At 39.5% G+C, this 22,779-nt stretch overlaps 1 protein-coding gene and 1 long non-coding RNA gene across 2 annotated transcripts in view; both read left to right on the top strand.

The window, feature by feature from the left end:
* The first annotated feature begins 14,100 nt into the window (after positions 1 to 14,100).
* Positions 14,101 to 22,779, top strand: part of LOC103518892 (E3 ubiquitin-protein ligase TRIP12-like) — a 16,368-nt gene continuing 7,689 nt past the window's right edge. The window contains exons 1-5 of the mRNA XM_026830562.1: positions 14,101 to 14,252; positions 14,712 to 14,901; positions 15,881 to 16,206; positions 17,143 to 17,559; positions 17,919 to 18,056. Of these exons, the coding sequence (XP_026686363.1) occupies positions 14,220 to 14,252; positions 14,712 to 14,901; positions 15,881 to 16,206; positions 17,143 to 17,559; positions 17,919 to 18,056 (1,104 nt within the window). The 5' untranslated portion in view covers positions 14,101 to 14,219. The remainder of the gene's footprint in view (positions 14,253 to 14,711; positions 14,902 to 15,880; positions 16,207 to 17,142; positions 17,560 to 17,918; positions 18,057 to 22,779) is intronic.
* On the top strand, positions 16,449 to 17,243 carry LOC113471425. The gene is made up of 2 exons (XR_003394130.1): positions 16,449 to 16,494; positions 17,143 to 17,243. It is a non-coding gene; the product is annotated as an uncharacterized LOC113471425 (long non-coding RNA).

The following is a 22,779-nucleotide window of genomic DNA, read 5'->3' as shown; positions in this document are numbered from 1 at the left end:
ATTCTTCTTTGGGTAGACCTGAATCTATCTGATAGTCTGAGCGTGAGTGATCGGCACAAGTCACCCTTTAGATATTCCTCACGAGGCTGAGTGCACATTGTGCTTGCCATCAGATTTCACGTGATAAAGTCAGGGCTGACGTAGCTGATCTAGCAAAAAGTTCGCCACAGTTCCAGATCAGCAAAAGGTCCCAGACCAAGCCACATCAAAGATTAGAAGAATCTTACCTTTATCAATGGTGTTATCAGAGTCCAAAGCTTCAGGATTATCAGATGTTGAAGAGAACCTGCTCCAAATCAGCAAACCACTTTAACCACACTGACAAATTTAATTACAGAACCAAATTGTCATTAATTGGGTGCACATTTTATGAAGATAGCTCTTAGAAACACCAAAACGTACGTTCTTTTTTTATGGTTTATGATTTCATCAATGCTGAGGAATAGCAATTTTCCTAAAGGTGAATGGACTTTTCGACGGTCTAAAACGGGTTTCCTGTCTTTTCTATCTTCGAAAGGAGGTGGAATTTTTGCAATTGTTAAGCTTTTTTTTTCTTTTTTTTAGTTTTTCATCCACTGTCAATAGATTTGTAAGTTGAAGGTCCGAAGGCTTTAAATTGATTGATTTTCTAAATTTATCTCAAATTAAATTTCTAACTTTAACTTGAGAGATTTCTAACTGAATTCTTTCAAGGGTTTGACCCTTCATGGCGCTCGCCTGGTAAACAGGAGGGCGCGGGTTCAGTCCCAGCCGAGGCTTGGAATTTCAGCCTCATTTATTTGACAATTCGACCACATAATAATAGAGCTCTAAGGATTAGTTGGTAGATGTTCTATGACGTTTGCCTGCTATTTACAGCTCTGACAAAGTTTCGATTTTGTACATACGGTTTACAAAACTATATTTGTAAACCGTTTCTGTAAATTATAAACTGTAAATATCCCACAGTCCCTCTCGTACTGATTTGTAAATATTAGTTTACTTTTTAGTAAATGCAGAGAGTTCAGTTTTTTCCCTGCGCGTGATCCACAAGTTTTTTTGTAGTTGTAAAAAAAAAAATGATTTAAGATTTTATTTATATTATATTTTGATTTAGAGGTTCTAGTGTAAGGGACTGACAAACGCCGACCCTATTTAAGTAGGGAAAGGCTAGGGAGAAGAAGAGGTTCTAGTGTAAAAGAGTCCGTCGAATGATGGACTTCCAGATGAAAAAAGAGTGAAAGAGACAGCCTAGTTAGCTTGGAAAGTACACCTACCGTGTAAGCGCTAGGTCGCGGGTTCGTTTCCCTCTATACTTCATTTACATCATAGTTGGTGTTCTCAATGGTGCGGACCAATAAGCATGATTTCGTAGCATAGAATGAAAGATAGCCATTTTGTTTTCCCTCTTATTTCAATACAACACTGATGAGAAACTAGCAACCATTTTCTTTAAATAGATCTTTTCGCGGGCTTTCCAACGACATACCTATAATACTAAAAAAGTCGATTTTACCACTTAGTCCACTCTGCTTCTTAGTGCCTCAGATATATCCCACTTGATGTCTAGTATCCACCAGAAACATTGATTCTTAAAAAAAAATGATTTAAGATTTTATTTATATTATATTTTGATTTAGAGGTTCTAGTGTAAGGGACTGACAAACGCCGACCCTATTTAGGTAGGAAAAGGCTAGGAAGAAGAAGAGGTTCTAGTGTAAAAGAGTCCGTCGAATGATGGACTTTCAGATGAAAAAAGAGTGAAAGAGACAGCCTAGTTAGCTTGGAAAGTACACCTGCCGTGTAAGCGCTAGGTCGCGGGTTCGATTCCCTCTGTACTTCATTTACATCATAGTTGGTGTTCTCAATGGTGCGGACCAATAAGCATAAGCCTAGTTAGCTTGGAAAGTACACCTGCCGTGTAAGCGCTAGGTCGCGGGTTCGATTCCCTCTGTACTTCATTTACATCATAGTTGGCGTTCTCAATGGTGCGGACCAATAAGCATGATTTCTTAGCATAGATATATCCCACTTGATGTCTAGTATCCACCAGCAACATTTTCACCAGAAACATTGATTCTCAACAATCCAGAAATGCGTTTGCAACAATCCAGCAACTTTTTTCCTCTCCAGACTTATTTCTGAGACATTTTTCTTGGCCGTTAGTATGTAAATGGGTTTTGTCTTGAAAGTTGCTCAACATTTGAAACACTTCGCAACAATTGTCGAATTGTTGGAAAACGTTTCTGGTGGGTACTTGACTTTATCGTCCATTGAGCAACTCTCTTAATGGACTGTTTCTTGATATTGATTGAATTTTCCACCAGAAAAAAGTCCAATAACTTCTTCAATACCCCCATCTAGGAGCCTGTCTTTTTCTTTATAACATGGTACTCTGTGGGAACCTAGAATTTCTGAGACATTTTTCTTGGCCGTTAGTATGTAAATGGGTTTTGTCTTGAAAGTTGCTCAACATTTGAAACACTTCGCAACAATTGCCGAATTGTTGGAAAACGTTTCTGGTGGGTATTTGACTTTATCGTCCATTGAGCAACTCTCTCAATGGACTGTTTCTTGATAATAATTGAATTTTCCACCAAAAAAAGTCCAATAACTTCTTCAATACCCATCTAGGAACCCGTCTTTTCCTTTATAACATGGTACTCTGTGGGAACGTAGGAACATTTGAAACACTTCGCAACAATTGCCGAATTGTTGGAAAACGTTTCTGGTGGGTATTTGACTTTATCGTCCATTGAGCAACTCTCCTAATGGACTGTTTCTTGATATTGATTGAATTTTCTATCAAAAAGAAGTCCAATAACTTCTTCAATACCCATCTAGAAGCCTGTCTTTTTCTTTATAACATGGTACTCTGTGCGAACGTAGATTTCTCTTTGGTATGATTGCAGTTGTGGAATGATTTTGACTTGTACTATAACTTTAGACTAAAGAACAGTTATGCCTATAATTTTTTGTAGCAATTTAAGTTGGAGATTTTTGGAGTAGACATTTTTTAGTAATTCTCTATACATAGCGTTTTGTGTTTCATATAATTATATTAACAAAAAAAAAAACTTTATTTTGAAAATATACTTTGATTTTTATTTGAGTATGTATAAAAATTAAACACCCGGTGTTTTTCTTTTCTTCTTTTGGCCGGGACCACCATTGCAGTTTAAACTTGGTTTAACTCTCGGGGTGATTAATCTGATTGACTGAAAATTTTTCATACTTTGAACTCCATACTTTGGCAATGAAAGTCGTGTTCATCTTGTGAATATTTCACGACTTTACTACCTTCGTATGGCACTCAAAATACACATCATGTAAATTGGAACGTGACAGGTAGTGGAGTGCAGAACTCCGCGCCCGGCACTTCTAGTGGAAGTACAACGAGTGGAGTCACTGGAAACTCAACTAGAAAAGGTAACCACTGTGTTTCTATTGGAAATAGAACCCTGGTTAGTGGGATAAGTGCTAGTGGAGTGCAGAACTCCGCACCCGGCACTTCTAGTGGAAGTACAACTAGTGGAGTCACTGGAAACTGAACTAGAAAAGGTAACCACTGTGTTTCTATTGGAAATAGAACCCTGGTTAGTGGGATAAGTGCTAGTGGAGTGCAGAACTCCGCACCCGGCACTTCTAGTGGAAGTACAACTAGTGGAGTCACTGGAAACTCAACTAGAAAAGGTAACCATCCTATTACCTATCTTATCTACTAAGTTACTAGAATATGATCTCCGTTAAGTTTTAACGGAGCATAGATGTACTTGAATATAAACAATTTGAATTAACGATGGTTGATTTCTACGTGAAATGTTGCGAAAAATTCAATTCTGAGGTGAAACTTGCGAAAAAGTGTCTTGAAAACTGTGAGAAGTGTTTAGACTGCTGGGGTAAAGATATTTTTTAGTCTCATGCGAGCAGGATAAACAAGGTATATTCTATTCTATTGATAAGGTCAAAAGTTCTATTTAAATTCTCCATTCGAATTAAAATAGGTACGGTAATGATAAATTGATGAAACTGTGTTTTTGTGCTTGTTGTTTGTATTTGTCAATTTACAGGATCTGAAAGTCATAAATAAAATAAATTCCTATTCAAATTCACATAACTTTTTTTGTCCTGTTCACGTAACTTTGTCTGTTTCTCCCTCAGGCAAATCAGTGAGTAAGCGGATTCCAACCTAACTCCGACGGAGAAAGAGGAAGCTATCTCTGTTCTAGGACTGGACGGATGTTCTATAGAAGATCTGGGACTAGACTTTACACTGCCCGGACATGCTGGGGTCGAACTGAGAAAAGACGGACGTGATATTCCGGTCACTATACATAATCTGGCCCAGTACTGTAAGGTAAGGAACCGATTCTATTAGGATGACTTAAAGCCAACAGTAGGACCAGAGAAACGGTGAAAAGGCCTTTTTTAGAGAGAGAAGCAGCCAAAACTCTTTTAAAGACACTCAGCCCAACCATCCACTAGGTGGGGTAGAACTGAGAAAGGACGGACGTGATATTCCGGTCACTATACACAATCTGGCCCAGTACTGTAAGGTAAGGAACCGATTCTATGAGGATGACTTAAAGCCAACAGTAGGACCAGAGAAACGGTGAAGGGGCCTTTTTTAGAGAGAGAAGCAGCCAAAACTCTTTTAAAGACACTCAGCCCAACCATCCACTAGGTCGCGGGCTTGATTCCTCCCTGGTGCGGATTTTATCCTTAACAGATAAGGTTCGTTCTCGGAACGGCTGGCCTTCTCCTACCCTGTCTTCTTTCTTCGCTTTCGACACGATAAAACCTTAGCTGTTACAGTTCCCTCAATCAAACCTCTAAAAAATATATTTCTTATGAAATTGCTCAATGCGCTTGTAGAAGACCTGAAGGAGAAAAACCGGGACACATTCTTTTACAGCCATGCTTATTAGTCGAAAACGAAAAAGTGTGGTCAGAAAATGGTCCGCCCTGGCCGAGATTTGAACTGAGCACCTCCGAGTTGAGAGTTAGTGCTTTCTGCCCATGAAACACCCTTTCAAAGTTCCAATTTCAAATGTAAAACTTTGCACCGAACTATTTTTCCCCCCTCAATTTTTAGACTTTTTTTTTTCAGAGTTTCAGCAGAAATGCCTCTCACATGGGAGGTTTATGAAGAATGGCCAGTCAGTAGAAAACAGTATGATAGGCCTTCTTTCCATAGACCTCCTTATTGTTCTACCTATACTTGGATGTAAATCTATACTATGTCTAAACAGAGGGTAATATCCCCGTTTGAGCCCGGTTTAAGTCTCCTGTGGACTTGTTACCGGGGCCACAATCAGGGTATGAACTCGTTTTAATTTAAAAAAAAAAAATATGAATTGATCTGATTGGTTGATTTGAAACTTTTCAGCCAATTAGATTGTTTAAGCCAAGAGTTAAACCAAAACTCTGTGGCCCTGGCCATTCATAACATTCATTTCAGATTCATCCCGATTATTTCGGGTTTCATTTTCAATTTTTTTCCCCCAAAAGCTCACATTTTCTCGAAGCCCTGAAAATGTCAATGATTTTGAAGCAATTTTATTTTTTCCAAATTCAATTTGCTGTGTTTTCATTGAGTTTTAATTTTTTTTTTAGAGTATTGTAGAAGTTTATTTTGTTATTTCTTTTTGAGTTGAATTTTTGTCCAAGCAATCCACCTTGACTTTCTTTTTTTCTTTCTTTTGTTTTATTATTATTTCATTGAGGTGAATCTACACTACAGTCGACCTACATAAGTCGATCGAGATCGATTGGAACCCATTTATTGAATTGAATTGTTTATTGTATATAATGCCCAAGGGCTTCTTACAAAAGTCACTTAAAACTAAGACTTAGAACTAAAAATTAAAGAAATTTACCATCTAAATCTTCGTCATTTAGAAATTCATTGTAATGAAAATAGGCCTGTCTTATTAAAAAAACTTTTAAACTGGGTAAGATCAAAGGCTTTTGATAGAATGACAATGAAGTTTTTAGTCTGGACGTGCTTGTGTCGATGTTGATCGTAGTGTGGACACGGCTTTAAGAATATGAAATCTATGTTCCTTTCGGAAACTGAGACAATTTTTTTCTCGTGAAGCTCATTTCCCCCCTTATAAAAGAAAAATTCGAGGAATTAGTTCAACCACTAGGTGGCGTGGTAGCGCCTGTACATTGGAAATCCAAGATGGCGCATTCGCGACAATCGAGCTATTTCTTTCAGTTGGACGCCGTCAAAGGCTTTCTCGGACTTGAAAACTACATATTTCACTCAGCATATCGATATTCAAGTTTATCAGTGGATCGAACAAAAAAAGGGCTTTAAAAAAGTTTAAACTTGATATACAAAATCATATGAACAATGACGTTTTAATAAAAGTTCATTTAATTAAGAATAAATTATATTTATTGGTCAGGAAGCAATAAGCAAAGATAATATTATATTTTTTATTATTCAAATACTTTTTTTTTAATTTAAACTACAGTCCTAAGTGTTAAATTTAAGTCTACGTTTTAATGTAAGATTACCTTTCTTTGCAATAAAACGATCCTATTTTGGGGCTTGTTCGGAAAAAAAATAGAATGGTTACTGTATTGTCTTGGGAAAGAGATCTTTCTTTACTTGACTTTTATTTAACTTGAGACCTCTGTTTATTTGTATTGGTCACATTTTATGACTAAATTGAAGTTTTGAGCCACTGTTGGATGTTTTTCTGTTTCGATTTTCGCTGGGATTTCAACCATCTTCTCAGTTGTCTTTACCGGGCTGAGTGTAGGTACCTATCGTGAAATCGCACGTATTGCCCCAGACAGTTATCCGTTCAGATACTAACAAGCAAAGTTGATCAAGGTAGGACTTTGTTGTTAAAACTCCTTTAATTGGTAATTATGCAGAAGTCACGTCCGTGGAAAAGAAAGCTCCTTTTTGTATTTAACCTAACCCTATAATAACTTACCGGGCTGAGTGTAGGTACCTATCGTGAAATCGCACGTATTGCCCCAGACAGTTATCCGTTCAGATACTAACAAGCAAAGTTGATCGAGGTAGGACTTTGTTGTTAAAACTCCTTTAATTGGTAATTATGCAGAAGTCACGTCCGTGGAAAAAAAAAAGCTCCTTTTTTATTTAACCTAACCCTATAATAACACTAATCACTGTACCGTTCAGATACTAACAAGCAAAGTTGATCGAGGTAGGACTTTGTTGTTAAAACTCCTTTAATTGGTAATTATGCAGAAGTCACGTCCATGGAAAAGAAAGCTCCTTTGTTGTTAAAACTCCTTTAATTGGTAATTATGCAGAAGTCACGTCCGTGGAAAAAAAAAAGCTCCTTTTTTATTTAACCTAACCCTATAATAACACTAATCACTGTACTAATTGTGAAAACTCCTTTTTGCGTTTAACCTAACCCTATAATAACACTGGTCACTGCTCGTTTGTGCCAGTTCCTTTGGTAGCAATATTCCACGGACGTGACTTCTGCACAAGTACCCTTTAATTAAATGAATAATTGTCTAAAAAAAAGTCGATCCATTGGGAACTGGTCCATTCAACGTACTATCCCAGCCAACGTGCTATTACAGCTATCCAGTTTTCCTAAATTAGAAGTGCAAACTGACTGGTCTTGGTGAGTTGTTCTCCAGGACAATACAGTAACCAAATTTCTGAAATATTCATGAAACATAAAAGGTATCTCTCCAACTAACTACCAATACATTTGAACCATTTGATTTGTAGCCAACCAACATTTTTGAACCATTCAATTAATATAAGCTGCTTTGCATCAACAAAAAGTACCTATCATTTATCAGCAATACATTTGATTTGTAGCCAACCAACTTTTTTGATTCATTCTTTAACTACATTAAAGCTGCTTAAAACCAACAAAAAGTATCTCTAACTACCAATTCATTTGATTTGTGGCCAACCATTGTTTTTTGATTCATTATATCTGTTTTACATCATCAAAATATCTATCATCAATACCATTGGATTGTAGCCAACCAACATTTTTGATTGATTCACGACAACGACATTATAGCTGCTTTACTTACACCAACAAAAAGTACCTATCTCTAACTACCAATTCAATTGATTTGTGGGAAACAAACATTTTTGATTCATACATTTTTTAAAAATTCTAACATTGCAAAATCCTACTTCAAATCATGATGATTTTTTTTCTACATTAAGCTTCAATGAACCATTCAATTAATATAAGCTGCTTTGCATCAACAAAAAGTACCTATCATTTATCAGCAATACATTTGATTTGTAGCCAACCAACTTTTTTGATTCATTCTTTAACTACATTAAAGCTGCTTAAAACCAACAAAAAGTATCTCTAACTACCAATTCATTTGATTTGTGGCCAACCATCGTTTTTGATTCATTCGCTAATTAAATTATACATATCTGTTTTACATCAAAATATCTATCATCAATACAATTGGATTGTAGCCAATCAACATTTTTGATTGATTCACGACAACGACATTAAAGCTGCTTTACACCAACAAAAAGTACCTATCTCTAACTACCAATTCAATTGATTTGTGGGAAACCAGTGGCGTAGCGTCCATGTAGGGCGTGTATGGCGGCCATACACTCGAAAATTCCACTCAAAATAAATATCCTTAAATATTGACTTTAAATAATTATTATATTCTTATTAGATAGATATTGTGATAGAAATTAGTGTCCTACACTTGGAGTTAGACCACGCTACGCCACTGTGGGAAACAAACATTTTTGATTCATACATTTTTTTAAAATTCTAACATTGCAAAATCCTACTTCAAATCATGATGATTTTTTTTTCTACATTAAGCTTCAATCTTTCTATCAGGAACATGTAAAAAAAAACTACATTATAAACGTTGTGTACCAATATAAACTTTTTCTTACCAAGCAGGGGGAAAAACTCGTTTAAACCTAAAACCATTTACTTCAATCGTACAAAAAACTGGCGCATGTAGGGAATTTAGGGACAACAATGAAAAATGACATAATAGTCAATCTCAAGCATTAGATAACAACATTTTCAATTTGTTAGACTTACTCTTTATCATGGACACTCGTTGCTATCTTGAAAGCCCAGAAGAGGTTAGGTAGTAGAACAGCCGCGGTAGACAGTAATAGTACATTTTCAATGGAAATAGAACGGTATTCTTTTGGACAGTAATGGAAGGGAATGGAAATTCAATGGACAGTAATAGAACATTTTCAATGGAAATATTGTAAAAAAGAAAGGAAAAAAAAAGCCCAATCTACTTCGAATTTTTGCACATAAGTGAAAATTTTACGCAAATAAATAAACATTTCATGTACTCATTCGGCCTTCGGCCTCTGTTTTCCTCCTCAGCTGGCCACCACCTGTCCCTTCCTTCTCAACTTCGAGATTCGCCAACTCCTCCTGTACGCCTCTTCATTCGACCGAGACCGTGCTCTACAGAGGCTGGTAGACTCGACACCCGAGATCAACAACCACAGTGACACGCAAGAACGCGTGACACCTCGTCTTGACCGTAGGAAACGCACTGTCTCTAGACAAGGTAACCACTAAACAGTCCCTAATAGATTGTTGATTTGACCGAGACTGGGACTGAACAGTCCACAGTGACACGCAAGAACGCGTGACACCTCGTCTTGACCGTAGGAAACGCACTGTCTCTAGACAAGGTAACCACTGAACAGTCCCTTCAACCAAAATAACCTTTTTTTTCTTTTTTTTTTGTGTGTGTTTTTTAAAGATGAGTGTTTCACCGCCGTTTTTTATTTCGTAGCAATGAAACAACTGCTACATTAGACGCATGTGGCCTGTGTGGTAGCATGCTCATCCCGTAGTATGCCTCTTATCATGACGTGAGGGGCGTTAACCACTTTTAGGTTTACGTTTCCCCTCTTGCCATTTCGCAAGACACTCAAGTGGTCCACAATACGTCTTGAAATAATAAAGATTAATTCTTATTGTGTTTTTTTTTTCGATTTTATGAAATTACTTCACTACCGAATTCTGAAGAAATACATCCAAAACGTAAATATAGGGTGTCCCAGAACTTGTAATTCGAATAATTCAATCAAAGTAATAGTGTTACAAATCGAATAGGATTATTTTTTACCCTATTTTCAAGTCCAACTAGTGTAATAGCAAGATAAATGTATCTATTTTATGTTCTAGTTCAATTGGATATTATAAAGTGCAGAAAATGTGGCGAAGAGGTTACACAAACAAGATTGGAGTCATATTTGAGCGCTCTGGAATTCATTGAAGCTCAATTAGACAGAATGAAACACACATCATGTATCCTTTAGTAACCATTTAGAGTAGCGATTCTGAACGGGGGCGATTTCCGATTTCTGGGGGCGAAAAGAGAACTGGTCAAGACCGAACAACATTAGAAGTGGGTTTTGAATCCATCCACAGCGGACAATCCTTGGTCCCTGAATCTATTCAAAAATCATTGATGGACATCAAGTATGATGTTGAAAAGAAGCTCTGTTCAATTCGTATGAGTATGAAAAGTTCTGGCCTCAAGGAAAAGAAACTTGTCGAGACCTATGGAATAAGGCCAAGTGGTTATTACTTGCCTTTCCAACAACATACCTGTTTGAGAAGGGCTTCAGTGCAGTGACACATTTCTATATATATGTACAGGGTGGTTCGTGATTTGCGAACCACGCTTATATCTCAGAAACGGCTGGGAATTAAGGAATGAAATAAAAGGCATCGTGTAGATGAAATTTTGATGATTAAAATGGCTTTTTTTAAATTTGCAATTTTTTTTGCAAAATGGCCCATTTTTTGCCAAATATAGGTCACTCTTATGGGAACCCCTATTTTTTATTTAATTTTTGGAATCAGCATAAAATTTTAATTGAAAAATTTTTCACTCGAAAAAATTTGCTCTACAAAAATTTGCACAAATCGCGATTTTGTGTGCGTCAGTGACCCCAGATTTGATGAACAACGCAGTTGGTCCTGAGTTAGAGCGAACAATGCGTTACTGTGTACAAAGAAATGGATCTCATTTTGAACAGCTTTTATAAATTTGTTTGTTGTTGTTGATTGTTGTTGAAATAGTTAAGTGAATAATACAAAAACTAAAGAAATAATTAAGAAATTGTTTTTCTTTCTCACAGTGTACAGAATTTTTGTAGAGCAAATTTTTTCGAGTGAATACATTTTTTCAATTAAAATTTTATGCTGATTCCAAAAATTAAATAAAAAATGGGGGTTCCCATAAGAGTGACCTATATTTGGCAAAAAATGGGCCGTTTTGCAAAAGAAATTGCAAATTTAAAAAAAGCCATTTTAATCATCAAAATTTCATCTACATGATGCCGTTTATTTCATTCCTTAATTCCTAGCCGTTTCTGAGATATAAGCGTGGTTCGCAAATCACGAACCACCCTGTATTCCCATGATTATTTGATTGAGAATAAAAGCAGAAAAATCTGGTGTGAACATCACACGACTTTCCTTATTCTATTGAATGATGCTTATTTGAGTGTTCTTTTACAATATCTCTAACCGTTTTGTCGCTGTGTAGCTGAAAACCGCCAAAAAACGGTCGAAATCTGTCAAAAGCGGTCAAAATACCGCCAAGCGCAGCAACTATCTCAACCAAACGTTTTGTGTTGCATCCTTGTCACATTTGTGAACTACATACCAAATTTCAAGTCTCTAGCTTATACCGTTCCCGAGATATTGTTAAATTACACCGAAAACCGCCAAAAAGCGCTAAAATGCCGCCAACCGTTGCACCGGTCTTAATCAAAAGTTTCGTGTCGCATCCTTGTCACACTTGACAGCTACATACCAAATTTCAAGTCTCTACCTTTTACCGTTCTCGAGATATTTTGTTTACAGACGACAGACAGACACACACACGGACCAATGGCTGAAACTTTGGATTTAGGCTCTAGGGACCTCAAAACGTGTTTTGGCACTAAAAATTTGGATTTAGGCTCTAGGGACCTCAAAACGTGTTTTGACACTAAAAACTGACCATCGAAAATTTGACCCGATTACATTTCTTTCCTTCCTCTAGGATAAGGAAAGTAAAAAGTTCTTAAATCCCTAGATTAGCCCAAAAAACTATCTGGATGAACATCTAAAGGTGTATCCAAACATTGTCGACCGGTCGGCTATCGACGAGGTGAATCTATTTTGTCGAGGCAGTGTGGACGTGTCAGTCGACATCGATCAACGGCCGGTGGACTATGTGTGGACACGGCTTTAAACACCCAACTGAGTTAGATTACGAAAGTAAACTGTAAGCAAATTTTTCGACGAAAGTAATCTGTAAGCAAATTTTTCGACGTAAGTAAACTGTAAGCAAATTTTTCGACGAAAGTAATCTGTAAGCAAATTTCCCGATTAGTAAATAAAAAGATCACAAAAATCGCTGCTAAGTAGGTACGTACATCTTCAAAAATCCATTCTTTGGTCAGATTTTTACGAAAAAAAATATATAAAATTAAATTTCAGGCAACTTTTTACGAAAAATTTTAATTGAATTGAATTTCAGGCAAATATAGAACCCCTAGCGTCACGATAACCGACGCTTGTCTGCCCGTACTAACTCTGCTCCGAGTACTCAATGCTGTGAACAGGAATTGGGGTAAGAATGCTTAAGGTCTTGGGTTCAACTCCCTGTACAGATGATTTTTCCCCCCTGTTCTGTGAATCCGGGATGCTATAAGGCAGCCGCGATATTACCACTACCAGTGTGAAAAGAATTTACTTTGGTGTTAATTAAATCAGTAAAGAAAGCTCTTTCTTAGTAATGCTTATGGGGAAAAAATTAAGAAGTTTTTCAGCTTTACCACAAATGGTCATAACAAATTGAAATAAGTAAAATCATGAATTCGATTTTTTTAGTCCTTTTGGAATCCTTTTCTTCTTTTTTCCACACGATATTTTGAAGTTTCTGTTTATCTATTGTTGAACATTTTGGACCAATTTTTAGTCCGTCCTTCCTTTATTATTATTGTGATGTTGTTTTCAATTGTCGGGAACTTGGCCTTTAGATCATTCTCATTTTGTTTCAAACGAACGAATTTTCATGTTGAATATTTCAGGAAGCCTGTATATTCCCGTACATAATCCTCCCCTGCTACCTCCCTCTACGTTCATCAACTGTAAGATCTGTGCCATAGCCTCTAGACATGGGTCTCTTTGAATGAGGATAAAATTCCATACCTCGGCTGGGATCGAACCCACGCCCTCCTGTTTACCAGCCGAGCGTCTTGACCACTACGCCACCGAGACAGGTTGCTATAGGGCAGCGGCGATATTACCACTACCAGTGTGAAAAGAATTTACTTTGGTGTTAATTAAATCAGTAAAGAAAGCTCTTCTTTGTAATGCTTGTGGGGGAAAAATGAAGAGGTTTTTCAGCTTTACCACAAATGATCATAATAAATTGAAATAAGTAAAATCATGAATTCGATTTTTTTAGGCCTTTTGGAATCCTTTTCTTCTTTTTTCCACATGATATTTTGAAGTTTCTGTTTATCTGTTGTTAAACGTTTTGGACCAATTTTTGTGATGTTGTTTTCAATTGTCGGGAACTTGGCCTTTAGATCATTCTCATTTTGTTTCAAACAAACGAATTTTCATGTTGAATATTTCAGGATCTGTGCCATAGCCTCTAGACATGGGTCTCTCTTGTCCTATTCTACCAGTATAAGCAGTATTAACTCACGTTTCGACCTCTCCATTGTTCATTTTCAGGAAGCCTGTATATTCCCGTACATAATCCTCCCCTGCTACCTCCCTCTACGTTCATCAACTGTAAGATCTGTGCCAAAGCCTCCAGACAACTGCAAGACCCTCTGGTCATTATGACCGGGAATCTGCCGCACTGGCTACAACAGGTTAGTATAAGTAGTGCTTTATTTAGACTGTCAGATTAGAACTGCTAGTAAAATATAGATTATGTTGGAAACTTAAACGTTAGATAACAACAACAATGGAGACAACTGCAAGACCCTCTGGTCATTATGACCGGGAATCTGCCGCACTGGCTACAACAGGTTAGTATAAGTAGTGCTTTATTTAGACAGTCAGCTTAGCACTGTTAGCAAAATAGATTATGTTGGAAACTTGAACATTAGATAACGAAGCCTGTATATTCCCGTACATAATCCTCCCCTGCTACCTCCCTCTACGTTCATCAACTGTAAGATCTGTGCCAAAGCCTCCAGACAACTGCAAGACCCTCTGGTCATTATGACCGGGAATCTGCCGCACTGGCTACAACAGGTTAGTATAAGTAGTGTTTTATTTAGATTGTCAGCTTAGAACTGTCAGTAAAATAGATTATGTTGGAAACTTAAACATTAGATAACAACAACAATGAAAAATGACATAATAGTCAATCTCAAGCATTAGATAACAACATTTTCAATTTGTTAGACTTACTTTATCATGGATACTCGTTGCTATCTTGAAAGCCCAGAAGAGGTTAGGTCGTAGAACAGCCGCGGTAGACAGTAATAGTGCATTTTCAATGGAAATAGAACGGTATTCTTTTGGACAGTAATGGAATGGAATGGAAATTCAATGGACAGTAATAGAACATTTTCAATGGAAATATTGTAAAAAAGAAAGGAAAAAAAAGCCCAATCTGCTTCGAATTTTCGCACATAAGTGAAAATTTTACGCAAATAAATCAACATTTCATGTACTCATTCGGCCTTCGGCCTCTGTTTTCCTCCTCAGCTGGCCACCACCTGTCCCTTCCTTCTCAACTTCGAGATTCGCCAACTCCTCCTGTACGCCTCTTCATTCGACCGAGACCGTGCTCTACAGAGGCTGGTAGACTCGACACCCGAGATCAACAACCACAGTGACACGCAAGAACGCGTGACACCTCGTCTTGACCGTAGGAAACGCACTGTCTCTAGACAAGGTAACCACTGAACAGTCCCTAATAGATTGTTGATTTGACCGAGACTGGGACTGAACAGTTAGTGGTTGGGTGGAAGAGCTCACATAAGCGAGAACTCTGCCACTTAAAATGAAGCCAAAAAAGGAAGTACTTTCATATCCGTGTACTAGGGCACAGGTGCACAGAGCCATTCCTTAACTTTTTTTTCCAATTTCATTAAAATTGTGAACCATTCAGAAGTTATCTCGTAGTCTGGCTGGGGGGCTTTAAACAGGGAGTATACCAGCCTGAAATTTCCCTTGCTATAGCAAAGGTTGACTGCGAAGGGCATCCACTCGTAAAAATTTGGTAGCCAAAACCGAATGTCAGCCATCTAAAAAAAAAAAAAAAGTGATAGATAAAATTTTCAATAATAATGATAATCGACTCTTGAGTGGAAAAAGTAACCAAAGGTAAAATAGGTTAACGCAGGAGGCATTCTCTACAGTCTAACCCTAAAGGTATGTCCACACATAGTCGAACGGCCGTCAATCGATAAGGTGAATCTATGCTGTCGAGCGACCGACGGCAGGTCGACTAAGTATGGACACAACTTAACCCTCAGAACTACATAATTGTGTGGTTAAAGTGATAAATAAATAAATGTCTTTTCTTTGTGTTACTATATCACAACTTTGGTGCTCACTGCAGCATTGTAGGATTTTTCCAAATACATATATCGCAATAATCCAGCTCCCAATTACCTACCATGCTGGCACCGGTCGCTATGCGCATTTATATTACATAGCTACTCATTTTCCTCACGAGGCTGAGTGGGCCCCGTAACGGCCAGTCACGGAATCAATCATTTGCATGATACAAATTTCTTGACCCCGCCGGGAATCGAACCCGGGTCTCCCGCGTGCAAGGCGAGCGCAGTGACCACTACGCCATGGGAGCTGACTATTTTACCGATTTAGAGATTTTTATTTATCCCTTTTCTTCTTATCTCCCTCCTCAGATATTCTCAAACAAGCCGAGTCGCTCCTCTCAGACCTCGCCCAATCGAAAGCCCTCCTCGAAATCCAATACGAGAACGAAGTGGGCACCGGTCTGGGACCGACTCTCGAGTTCTACGCCCTTGTCTCCAAAGAACTGCAGAAGACCGATCTAGAACTGTGGCATAGCGGTGATAGCCCTGGCGATGCCACGCATGTGACCACGGTACATGGGCTGTATCCCGCCCCCATAGCGAAGAACACCAAGCTGTCCCATTTGGTGAAGCTCAAGTCCAAGTTTAGATTCCTCGGGAAGTTTATGGCGAAGGCTGTGATGGACTCGCGAATGGTGAGTGGTGTTTTTCTTTTTCTTTTTTTTTACTTTTTTCCCCCCTTGAGCTTCAAGGTGTGTCTAAACATAGTCGACCGCGTCAATCGATGGTCGATCGACGAGGTGAAGAGGTGAATCTGTGTTGTAGTGTGTACGATTTCAGTCGACATCGATAGACGGGGTCATTGGTGAAATCCTCCATGACATATGTTTACTCAAGAGGTTGACTGATCGTTGGTACTTTGTATACTAACTTATTCGACAGAGTCGGAGTCGGAGGCCCCGCTTGGCTCGGCCAGCGTGTGGGTAAGTAGAGGCCAGAGGCCGCGGGAGGACATTATTATTATTTATTTATTTCTAAGTCCCACTATATTTGATTTTAATCATAGTAGAGCTCTGATGGTTGTTTTATTGCCCTCATTTTCCGGAGCACCAAAACGACTGCTACATTTGTGTTGTGTGATCTGTGTCGTAGCATGCCCATCCCCCAGTTACCTTAGTATGCCTCTCATCGGATGGGCAATGAGAGACAATACTTCCTATTTAGGTGCTGGATCAACATGACAACACCAGAAAGTAACCCGTTAAAATATCGAAAAATACGAGTAAACTTTTTTGTAGATGGTGGGAATCGAACCCGGGACCTTCTGCATGGCAAGCCAGCAAGATACCACTTTGCTAGCCGTGCCCCCTAAATAGAAAGAAATTTACTCTATTCCTCTCTATTTTTTTTTTTTTTTTTTTTTTTTTTTTTTTAAAGTAGCTGTTTTATTTATAAAACTCTTTTCCCTTTTTTTTTTTTTTTTTTTTTTTTTTTTTTAAGTAGCTGTTTTATTTATAAATATAGAACATACATTAGTATCCCATTTTTCAGCATCACAGGCTATTTATGGGCATGGTTTTTTTTTTCTTTTTGAAAATTGGGCTGATTTAAATTATTGCTCTCTATTTCAGGTACAAAGTCACACAATCTACTATCGACCAGTGGTCGAAGATGGTTCCGGGGAGAGAGATAGCAAGGCTGGAGGGAGTGCAAGCTGTGTAGCATCAGGTAGTGGAGCCGAGTCGCTCCTCTCAGACCTCGCCCAATCGAAAGCCCTCCTCGAAATCCAATACGAGAACGAAGTGGGCACCGGTTTGGGCCCGACACTCGAGTTCTACGCCCTTGTCTCCAAAGAACTGCAGAAGACCGATCTAGAACTGTGGCATAGCGGTGATAGCCCTGGTGATGCCACGCATGTGACCACAGTACATGGGCTGTATCCCGCCCCCATAGCGAAGAACACCAAGCTCTCCCACTTGGTGAAGCTCAAGTCTAAGTTTAGATTCCTCGGGAAGTTTATGGCGAAGGCTGTGATGGACTCGCGAATGGTGAGTGGTTTTTTTTTTACTATTTTTTCCCTTGAGCTTTTGCCCCGCGGCCTAGCGCTTACAAGGCAGACGCACTACCAACTAAGCTAACTAGGCTGGCCAACAGTCCTTAAAAGTCGGGTTAAGCTTATACGAATCTACAGACACTGATGCCGGATTTCACCAATGACCTAATGAGAGATTTAACTAATGGGAGAATGTTTAATCATCCGAAAAGGAGGAGTTTTTAAAAACTTCTGTTTGGACACTTAAATAGTCCTTTTGGATCATTGGAAATTCTCCCATTAGTGAAATCTTTCATTAGGTCATTGGTGAAATCGTTGGTACTTTGTATACTAACTTATTCTTCTCCTCCTCAGCTGGACCTGCCCCTGTGCGTTACGTTCTACAAGTGGCTCCTGGGTCAGGAGTCTACACTCAACCTATCCGATCTCGTGTGTATCGCCCCTGATGTGTATCGCACGCTAGCTCGCTTCCAACCTATCCTAGTAACCAAGGTGAGTAAAAACCTCGAGCTTGCGTCCATAACAAAAAAGTTCTTAAATCCCTAGATTAGGCTAAAAGAAACTATCTGGATGAACATCTAAAGGTGTATCCAAACATTGTCGACCGGTCGGCTATCGACGAGGTAAATCTATGTTGTCGAGGCAGTGTGGACGGTTCAGTCGACAATACAGATGGCCGAGATATTGATGCAGAAATTACCACACGTGTTTGAAGTTCACTTCACTCGAGAAGGTAAGTTTGACATGAAAATATGCTAAAATAAGAAGAGAATAAGTCTTCACTTGACTAAATAAACGAATTTATTGGTGGAAAAGAGTCAACATGTCCTGAAAGAGAGGAAAAAATGGAAGAGTCAACAACATTCATTACAATTTTTCAATTTAGTCCTGAGGATGGCATCATGAGATGTTGAAACATGTTGACTCTTTTCCATCAATAAATTCGTTTATTTAGTCAAGTGAAGACTTATTCTCTTCTTATTTTAGTAATAATTAGTGAAAACGGGATACCATGTCAGGTATCCCGTTTTCAAAGTTTATTATGAAAATATGATTAGTGACGAAATTGCCAATGCAAATTTGAAAATACCTATGGCCTCTGACCAGAATCTGATTGGTTGATTTCAAACTTTTCAGCCAATCAGATTGCTCCATCGTGTAGAGTTACACAAATCCAATCTTCCAATTAATCTTTTTAATAGATGCAAAAGAATGTTCCTTGAAGTAATGCAAAAGATGTGTTTTTTTTTTTTACTATTTGAAAAAATGGCCTATTGTTTACTTTCTGGTGTTCTCGTGTTGACACAGCATCTATCTATGTAAATGAGAAGCATTGTGTCTCTTCTCTCGCCCATCTGATGAGGAGTATACTACGGGATGGGCATGCTACGACACAGACCACATGAGTAATCTAGCAGTTGTTTTATTGCTACAAAATAAAGACGGCGATGAAACACTCATCTTAAAAAAAACCTCTTCTCTTTGCTCCCCTGTCCAGGCGTGATGCATCAAATCAAACAGCTGGCGGACCCGAGCACCACCCTGGGCGCGTCGCCTCCCAAACACCCACCGTCCGGCCCTGGTACCCCCTCCTCCTCCAGTATGGACCCCCTACACTCGTCCTCCCCTGGCACGTCCAATAGTTTCCACGTCAACCTGTCCGCTTCTTTCAACAGTGATACTAGTGGTGAGTCACCCTAACTTGAGGTGGTCCGCGGGTTCGATTCCCACGGTTAAAAAAAGAACCTTTTTTGGTGGTGTAGTGGTAATCAAATCAGTGATTCATTAGAAACTCAACATTTTTTTTTAAGAGGTTTGACAGAGGGAACTGTAACTTACAGTTAGGTCTTATCGTCCCGAAATCGAAGAGAGAAGGAAGACTATATAGGAGAAAGCCAGCCGTTCTGAGAACGAACATTATCCGTTCAGGATAATATCCGCCCCGGGTGGGAATCGAACCCGCGGCCTAGCGCTTATAGGGCAGACGCGCTACCAACTAAGCTACCTAATTAGGCTGGCTGTAGAAACTTTTACTCCCTGTGAAGAGTAAAAGTTTTTTATGCCCTTCTTATTTGAAGGTGAAATGAAAGAAAAGTTTTAGAAGGAAGTTGTCTTTTCTGAAATATTTTTTCAATTCTCTCTTGTTCTTCTTTTTCCAGTTAATCTCCGAAGTCCCACCGACCTCCGTATGTCCTCATCTGGTTTCAACTCGACCAGTGGCGGTCCCCTTAACTCCGAGGATAACAACACCGTTAAAATTTTTAAAAAAAAAAAAAAAAAAAAAAAAAAAAAAGTTTAACATTCGGGTCTGAAGAAAACCTCCATGGCCGAGTGGGTATTACATTAGGCTTGCACACCGAAGGTCCTGGGTTCGATTCCCAGCGGGGTTGGAGTTTTTTCGCCTCTGTGTTTAAAGTTCGGGTGCACTCAGCCTCGTGAGGACCAATAAGTCGCTACTTTAATCGAGTGGCGACCAGTGGCGGCATCAACAGTGTAAAAAGATTATTGAAAGAAGGAAAATAATTGCAAAGGAGGCACTTAGTACTGCTGTGATATCCACAAAAAGTTGTGAAAAGCGGACGTCACCGAGTTCTCTCCCGACCCAATTTTCGTTCAGGTAGAGTACAACGAGTTCTCTCCAAATCTGTGTTTTGTAAACTACGTATTCTCTCCCAAGTATGACATAGCTACCTGAGCCCAATTAGTGAGTTCTAGTGTTTCAAACCTAATAGATCGTGTTATTAAGCCTCTACTTTTTCACAACTTTTTGTGGACCCTAAAGAAGTTGAGAACTTTACCCCCAAAGAAATTGAGATTTGATTTGATAATGGTCGAAGTACCAGTAAATGGTTTCTTCAAATTAAATTGATCCCAAGGGCAAGATAAACCCTGTATTCTTGAGTCTTGACAAATGGAGTGTGTGCCTGAAGGTAGCTCCGCCAACACAGCCGCCGCTGCGCCCAGCAAAGTATCCTCACCTCAGGTAAGATTTAATAATACCGGCGGTCATCTGGCTACCAGTGCCGCCAATTCCGCCAACACAGCCGCCGCTGCGCCCAGCAAAGTATCCTCACCTCAATCATCTTTTTACACTGGTAATGTCGCCACTGGTCGCTATTCGATTAGAATATCTATTAATTTGTCTTCACGAGGCTGAACACCAAGCACAGACCCGAAAAAAACTTCGACCTCGCCGGGAATCGAAACCTAGTGTGATCTAAATGAAACCATTTCTCGTTCTTTTCTCCTCCACAGATCCGTCTCTCCGACGTGCTCAAGCGGAAGCGCACCTCCAAGAACCGCTCCTCTTCCTCTCGCAAGTCCAAACAGGACACGTCCACCTCCACCTCCTCCTCCCTTCCCTTCTCTGTGGCCTCCTCCAGTAGCGGCCCTTCCCGCGGCCCCTCCTCGGCCTCGCTATCCATGCACGATCTGTTCTCGAAGGCCGGCTCGCAGGCCTCTTCCAGTAGCGGCCATATGGGAACGAGGAGTAGCTCCCGGTCAAAGTTTGCCGGGGCGACGACGAACTTTTTGGCCTCGCTGAATCCCGCCCGATGGGGACGGTCGAATGAACGGGCTTATCATAAGGTGAGTGGGAACACGGCCTAAAGGGTATTCATTGTATTGCTTTTTTTTTCTTTACACAAATAATATAACTATTAATTTTCCGGGGCCGTATTTCTATTTAGCTGGAGGGGGCTCCCCTGCCTCGGGTTTTCATTTTGCTCCTCCCCTGAGACCCCTCAATAAACACGAAAATTTGTAGCATCCCCCCTCCCCCTTCAATAAAATCCTGGGGATATGGTCCTGTTTTCTTGGTCTCATTTCTTTTCTTATGCACATATTTACTCTCAAAAGCTAAAACGAAGGCTCCACAAGAGTCATAAATATAGTTAAAGCATAAAAAACAATACCTATAAAATTATCTCTGACTCCCTAAGCCTTCACGTGACGTGATGGTAGTGTGTTTCTACCTTTCACCTCTTCTCGTGTTTTCAGGACTCGGCAGCACTGGCCAAATGCGCGAGCAGTTCGAATCTGAGCGCGGGCAACAAGGAGAAGGCCCGCGCCTGGGTGCGAGAGCGCGCCTCCAGTTTCCTGGCCCAGTATGATAGGGGCCCCGCCCACCAATGGGGCAGCGGAGGGGGCCTCAACATACTCACCCGACTGACTAGCGCTATTCAGAAGCTGGATAATCAGGTAAGACAATAGGGGTTTTCATTTAACATGAGTGTTTTACCACCGTTTTTTACTTCCTGGCATTTTTTTTTTTTTTTTTTTTAATAAAAAAGGAGTGTTTCACCGCCGTTTTTATTTCGTAGCAATGAAACAACTAAGCATGTGGTCTGTGTCGTAGCATGCCCATCCCGTAGTATGCCTCTCATCAGATGGGTGAGAAGAGGCACAATACTCCCCATTTAGGTGCTGGGTCAACACGAGAACACCAGAAAGTAACCCGTTGAAATATTTGCAATCGAAAAATGAGTACAATTTTTGTCGATGGTGGGATTCGAACCCGGGACCTTCTGCATGGCAAGCAAGCGCGTTACCACTGGACTATCCGTGATTCTTTAATATAATTCTTTTTCTTCATACCTACCTATCTAGGTTTTTGACTCGAAAATGGAGGGCCCAGAAAATTTTCTTTTGTATCCAGGTTCGACTGTATCTAGCATCCAGATGACAAAATACTCACCATTGATTGGCTGACAGGCGTGACCAGATTCATCCAATGAGAAGTTGGGAGGGCACAGACATTCGAACTTGAGATCCCTGTAGTCAAACTGACAAACATGATTGCAGTGGCCGTTGTTCACTCGGCACTGGTCCAGGACCACTGGAAATTAAGCAATAGATTTATTAGATTTATTTTAAAATATAAATTTTCAAAGACAATTGAGATTCGACATCCAGCGCTCGTAGAGTCAACACCTCTCTCGCGATCTTGGTCTGACGATGGGAATCTGAGTATTCCCGAAAGCTCACCAAACTTTCTTTAGTTGAATGTCGAATCTCAATTGTCTTTGAAAATTTATATTTTAAAATAAATCTAATAAATCTATTGCTTAATTTCCAGTGGTCCTGGACCAGTGCCGAGTGAACAACGGCCACTGCAATCATGTTTGTCAGTTTGACTACAGGGATCTCAAGTTCGAATGTCTGTGCCCTCCCAACTTCTCATTGGATGAATCTGGTCACGCCTGTCAGCCAATCA

The sequence above is a fragment of the Diaphorina citri genome, unplaced genomic scaffold, assembly GCF_000475195.1.
Source record: "Diaphorina citri unplaced genomic scaffold, Diaci psyllid genome assembly version 1.1 scaffold2418, whole genome shotgun sequence".
Classification (NCBI taxonomy): Eukaryota; Metazoa; Arthropoda; class Insecta; order Hemiptera; family Psyllidae; genus Diaphorina; species Diaphorina citri.
Note: the sequence above shows the minus strand (reverse complement) of the source record. Positions and strands in the feature narration are given on the sequence as shown.